This window comes from Camelus ferus, chromosome 5 (assembly GCF_009834535.1).
Source record: "Camelus ferus isolate YT-003-E chromosome 5, BCGSAC_Cfer_1.0, whole genome shotgun sequence".
Classification (NCBI taxonomy): domain Eukaryota; kingdom Metazoa; phylum Chordata; class Mammalia; order Artiodactyla; family Camelidae; genus Camelus; species Camelus ferus.
The window spans coordinates 87,762,945-87,768,944 of NC_045700.1; the positions used below are offsets into that span (position 1 = coordinate 87,762,945).

At 41.9% G+C, this 6,000-nt stretch overlaps 1 protein-coding gene across 1 annotated transcript in view; it reads left to right on the forward strand.

Moving 5' to 3' along the window:
• LOC116663782 (small cysteine and glycine repeat-containing protein 6-like) overlaps positions 1-1,914 on the forward strand; it is a 30,877-nt gene extending 28,963 nt beyond the window's left edge. Inside the window, exon 2 of the mRNA XM_032480412.1 lies at positions 1,262-1,914. Within this exon, the coding sequence (XP_032336303.1) occupies positions 1,262-1,524 (263 nt within the window). The 3' untranslated portion in view covers positions 1,525-1,914. The remainder of the gene's footprint in view (positions 1-1,261) is intronic.
• The last annotated feature ends 4,086 nt before the right edge of the window (positions 1,915-6,000 follow it).

Consider the following 6,000-nt stretch of genomic DNA (forward strand, 5'->3'; position numbering starts at 1 on the left):
TCTGTCTACTTCGACTCATTACTCACCCCTGAGTTACAGAAACTTGTGGGATGAATGAGTAAGAACCAGATCGAAGTGGAAAGGGCAGACATCCCAACATGTATGTTTGCATCTCACCTTAAAACACAGCTTTGCTGTTTCGGGGTCCCTGAGATTCTTTGTTCACAAGAAGAATTGCTTGATTGTTAAAAATCATCCAAAAAGCCCAAGAGAATGTGTGTGACGTCAGATGCTAAAAATATAGTTTTGTGTAGCCTCCTTCTATGTCATCTGCCAAGAGGGAAGTTCCTGTTTGCTGCTTTTCTGTTAAATAATTGGGAAACAAAAATAAGAAGGCTTTCATCCGGTGGCTGGCCTTCTCTCGTGCCTCTCCAGGTTTAAGACCTGTGGCCAAACCCAGGGTTTCTGCCCGACCATGGCCCCGGGGAATGTTTATTTGCAATGATTGGTCTCCATTTGGCTGACTCTACCTGTCGGGCCATGTCCTTCTGCCCCGGGTAGCCCGCAGGTGTGAACAGCGGTCCGCAGAGGTATGTTCTTGTTTGACTGTCTTGAGAACTGAGATCTGCCTGGCCAGGAGCTCCAGACAGCTCCCAGGGAGGGACCACGCCACAGTCCCCCTGGGGACACGCTCTGCAGCTTCTGGAGGGGAGACGCCCCAGCTTTGCTGGCTCTGTGCTGCTCCCAGGGCTTTGGGGTCCCTGGTTGACAACTGGCATCTCTTTGATAACTTAACCTTTTGAAAGCCAGAGAGGGAACCCTGAAAATGCCCTCCTTTGATCTATTTCTCCCTGATGCCGAGGCTGTCCGGTCTCTCCCTGCTCTCTGTTCTGGGTGCCCAGCACCATGCAGAAACCATGCTGAGTGCCCAGAGACCCAGGAAACGTCTACGATGGTCGTGTCGGAGATACAGGCAACATCCTGAGCCCCTGAGACCTTCTCTTCCCTACACTTCAGCCTTCACTTTCCTAGTTCTGGACTAAAGATATGACACACAAATACATCATTCATAACAGAGAACTCCAGGTTCCCAAAGGAGGATGCTCTGCTAAAAATAGCAAGTTATTTCAAGGTTCTCAAGAAGGAAGTAAATAAAAGGTCCTGTGAGATCCTTCCGTGGCAATTGGGTTACAGCAGAGGAGGGACAGTATTTAAGGGCCCCTGGGGCAGAAGGCGACATCAGACGCTCCTCACCTCCTGAGTCTCCATCCTCCCCTCTCCTGAGTCCTCTCTACTGACACCATGGGCTGCTGTGGTTGTGGTGGCTGCGGCGGTGGCTGTGGCGGTGGCTGTGGCGGCTGTGACAGCTGCACCTCGTACAGGTGCTACCGGGGCGGCTCCTGCTGCGGCTGCTGTGGGGGCTGCTGCGGGAGCTGCTGCAACACCCCCGTGGTCTGCTGCTACCGCCGCACGTGCCGCCGCCACTCGTGTGACTGCGGCTGCGGGAAGGGCTGCGGGAAGGGCTGCTGTCAGCAGAGGTGCTGCTGTCAGCAGAGGTGCTGCAAGAGGCAGTGCTGCCACTAGGGGGCGGTCTGCAGGTTCTACTGGGGAATCTGCTCCCAACGCTAAAGTTTCCCTCCATCCCTCTGTCTCTTCCCTGCTGTCTCCCTGTCACCTGGGCTTCATTGCACTTCCCTCTTTGGTTCTCATGCTGTGAATTTAAGTGACTATTTCCATTTTTAAGGTACATCGATGGATATTTTATTCAATGTCATCCATGGAAAAAAGAAGATGGAAAACATCCTGAGTATTGAGCTCAGAAAAATGAGGTAATGATTTTCACTTTTTCCTGAATTTCTTTTCTGTCTATGCATTGTCTTCTTGTCTTTCCTATAAATGATCTGTCCTGTCCATGGCAGTAGAGATATTTCTATGTGGTGTTCTAAAAATTTCTTAATAAAATGCAAAAATAAATTCTGAACAGTTTCCCTTGTTTTAGTCTTAGTCTTAGTTTTTTTTTTTTTTTTATTAAACTAGCATTAATTATGGTTCTCCATGGGCTGGCACTGACAAAGATACAGAAATAATTATGCCCTGCTGTGATGTATGATCTAGTCAGACCCAAATAATCATGAACACAAACAAAATAATTATAAAGAAGCCAAAAGGTGGAGATGTGGTGTGTCAGGGCAGGAGGGAGTCCACACAGGTAGATGGGAAATGGGTGTACAGGGTGGAGGAGCTTTAAGAAAGAGATGACAGTCTGAGAGGTGTGTTGAAAAATTAGTGAAGTTTTGACTAGTGGAGATGGTTGAAGGCAGATATTCTAAGAAGTAGGGCAGAAAAATGAGGGATAGGAAAGTTCAGGACACATATGGGAACTAGTAAACCATGAGTTGGACCTAAGTGCAGATTATACCCATGTAAATAATTAGAAGTAAGCACTAAAAAAAGACTAGATCAAGCACTTATAATGATAGCAACAGCTAATATTCATGTTGCCATTAAAAGTCAGGCATTCTTCTAAGAATGCACATCTTTTAATAGAGGCATTATTATTATGCCCATTGCACAGATAGGAAAACTACACAGAGAGGTTAAATAAGTTGCTTAAAGCACATAGCTGCTGCTGCTGGAGCTCTGATGTACAGCAATGCCAGTGAAGGTTTTTGAGCTGGGACACTTGTGCAGCAACTTGCAGAGTTAATTGGTTCATGGGGAGGACTAAAGCTATGCCTGTAATCCTAGGACAAGCAATCAGGACTAGGAACAATGGCAGAGTGGGAACAGCAAGTGTATCTGTGGGCAAATACAAAACCCAATAAGTGACAGCAACATCTGCAGTTACAAAATATGCAAGATAACAGTGGTGATTGCTGTGGACTGAACTGTCTCCCCCAAACTCATGTGTTGAAGTCCTAACCCCCAATGTGATGGGGCCTTTGGGAGTTAACCATGTTTAGATGAGGTCCTGAAGGTGTGGGCTTCATGATGGATGAGGTCAGTTTCCTTTCAGGAAGAGGAAGAGGAAGAGACACCAGAGCTCTCTCTCTGCCATGTGAAGACACAGTGAGAAAGTGGCCATCTACAAACCAGGATGATAGCCCTCACCAGAACTCAGCCATGCTGGCATCCTGATCTCGGACTTCCAGCCACCAGAACGGTGAGGAAGTCCATTTCTGTTGTGTGAGCCACACAGTCTGTGGTATTATGCTATGGCAGCCCGAGCTGACTGGCAGAGTGATGGAACAGTAATGGCATATAGTGACCTCTATTCTTTTCTGAGGGATTTGGAACACTGTGCATGGTAGTCTATTTAAAAATCTCTATTCGATATGGACAATTAGGTGAGGAGCTGAGCATGTCCTTTAAGGTTGTTTGTTTCACTCTGTAAGATGTAGAAGTGAAGGGAGTTGATAACTTAAATGAGTGGTTGAATAAATTCCACATTAAATTCTCTCATAAATCACTCTGATCCTATTCATCATGATTTATTCTATTCCAGTGGCGTGAGTATTTTGAGAAGAAGCATACCTGCCTGATTTGCTATACTGGCTAACCTAAAAGTGTCTACTAGGCTTGAGAAAAATTGCTGTTTTGGTCTGCTTACCTAATCGTGATCTTTTGCCTTGATTGCTAATAGCGTTGGATTCAGATTGCAGATCCTGAACATACGCTGTTGGTCACAGGGCTTGGCACATACTATAGTTTGCTAATAAATGCTGTTAGATGAGTACATGCATATATATATATATATATATATATATATATATATATATATATATATATATATATATACACACACACACACACACACACCTTACATGTTGGAAAGGTGAGAGTTGGTTTACCTTGATCTCTCTTTGGGCCTGAGTCCTGGCTTTCTTTGCTATTAGAGGTAAAAAGACTAACTTTCTTAAAGTTTTCTGAAGTTAAAACAGAGCCTTACTGACTTTCTGTCTTAGTCTGTGATACATGAGAGTGTCTTTAGACCTTGGTAAGACTGTGTCTTAATTCTATCCTCCAATTTCAACTGATACAAGTAATAATTGTTTTTTTTTTTTGAATATTTGTTAGATTAATTGAACTGAAATCATATGAATCTGAACTAAACTTCCAGTGATCAAGAAAAAAGTATTTTAATATTTAGCTTGTGTATTAGACAAATTTCAAGGGTAAATTGCTAAGAAATATAGTGTAACATACTAAATGATTTCTTAACTAACTTTTTCTAAGAGCATCATCTGTCAAGGCAGCAACTGCTTTACTTTCCTCCGGATGCCATAACAAAATGGCACAGAATGGATGACTTAAACAACAGAGATTTATTTGGCTGGAAGTTCAAGATCAAGGTCTTGGGAGGCCTGGCTTCTCCCGAGGCCTCTCTCCTTGGCTTGCAGATGTCTGGCTGTCTTCCTGCTGTGTCTCTATATGGCCTTTTTGCCGTGTGCTAACATCCCTGGTGTTTCTCTCTCTTCTTATAAGGACATCTGTAATAGTGAATCAGAGCCCCACCCTCATGACCTCATTTATCCTTGATTACTTCCAAAAGGGTCTTATCTCCAAATACAGTCACACTGGAGATGAAACCTTCAACATGTGAATTTTGAGGGGACACAATTCAGCTCATAACACATTTTCTTACTGTAAATCCACAAAGGTGTAGTAGTTTGAACAGAACACATAGTATTAAGGGAGCCTGAACTAGAATCAAAATTAACCTCTAAGAATAAAATTAGAAAGATTTCAAATATAATTTACATATCCTGTGATATACTCCTATAGGGGCAAAATGATGTGTGTACTAGGATATTTGTTGCATTATTTGTAGTAGGAAAAAATTGGAAACATTTAAAGACCCATTCAAGGAAGATTTATTTAGTCAAGTTATAGTACACAGATGACAAAGAATAAAACGCAGCAATGAACAAAAATGAAGCAGCTGCCTATGTAGTGCTTTCAGATAATTTCAATGAGAAAATCAAAGAAAAGAAAAAAGACACTAATGAACTTATCTATAAAACACAGACTCACAGACATAGAAAACAAACTTATGGTTACTGGGGGAAAAGGGAGTGGGAAGGGATAAATTGGGAGTTCGAGATGTGAAAATACTAACTACTATGTATAAAATAGATTAAAAAACAAACTTCTTCTGTATAGCATAGTGAACTATAGTCAATATCTTGTAGTAACCCATAATAAAAAGGAATATGAAAGCAAGTATACGTATGCATATGTATGAGTGAAACATTATGCTGTACACCAGAAGTTGACACATTGTAATTGACTTGACTTCAGAATGAATGAATGAATGAATGAATAAATAAATAAATAAATTTTAGAAAAGGAAAAGAAAAGAAAATCAAAGTGAGGAACAGAATAGTAAACTCTGCTATTGTATGTGTCTATACATGCACAGAATACCTTTAGAAAGATACTCAAGGTAATGACAAGGGAGGGGAATTGAGGGGGGGCTAAAGGACAGGAAAGAGGGAAATTTACTTTTCACCGTGTCTTTTTTTGTATATTTGAATTTTTGCACCATTTTTTCAGAGGAAAAAAAAAGTTATAATGAAGTCAGTACATGAAGAAATAATCCAACCCAAGAAACTGCCTGGGAATGTATGATTAAGGACACTCAGGAACATCCCAAATCTGAACAGAGTGGTGTGAGTGTAACCTCAGGGAGGCCTGCCTGGGAGGAGTTTCCAGCTAAGGAACTGAAAATCGATGCTGTCTTTGAAAAGCTGGTTAAAATGAGCTGTTGTCATCTTTGCCACACTTGAAAAAAAATGGCATAGATAGTATATGAACAAATGCCTTGAAAAATTCAACTCAGTAGAGGAGTTTTATGAAGTGTGAAGCAAGATGTCAGTCCCATTCCTGTCCCTACAGAAGAAGACTGCCTTTTGTCATTTAAACACAGATGTTTACACCAGAAACATTTTTTTTTTCTTTCAGTATAGCGGTGAGATTAAGGATGATGCTCCAAAAAGGTGCAAGCCAGTGTCAGATCTCTTCTGGGCACCCTACCCGGCAGCTTTGATGACATTATTT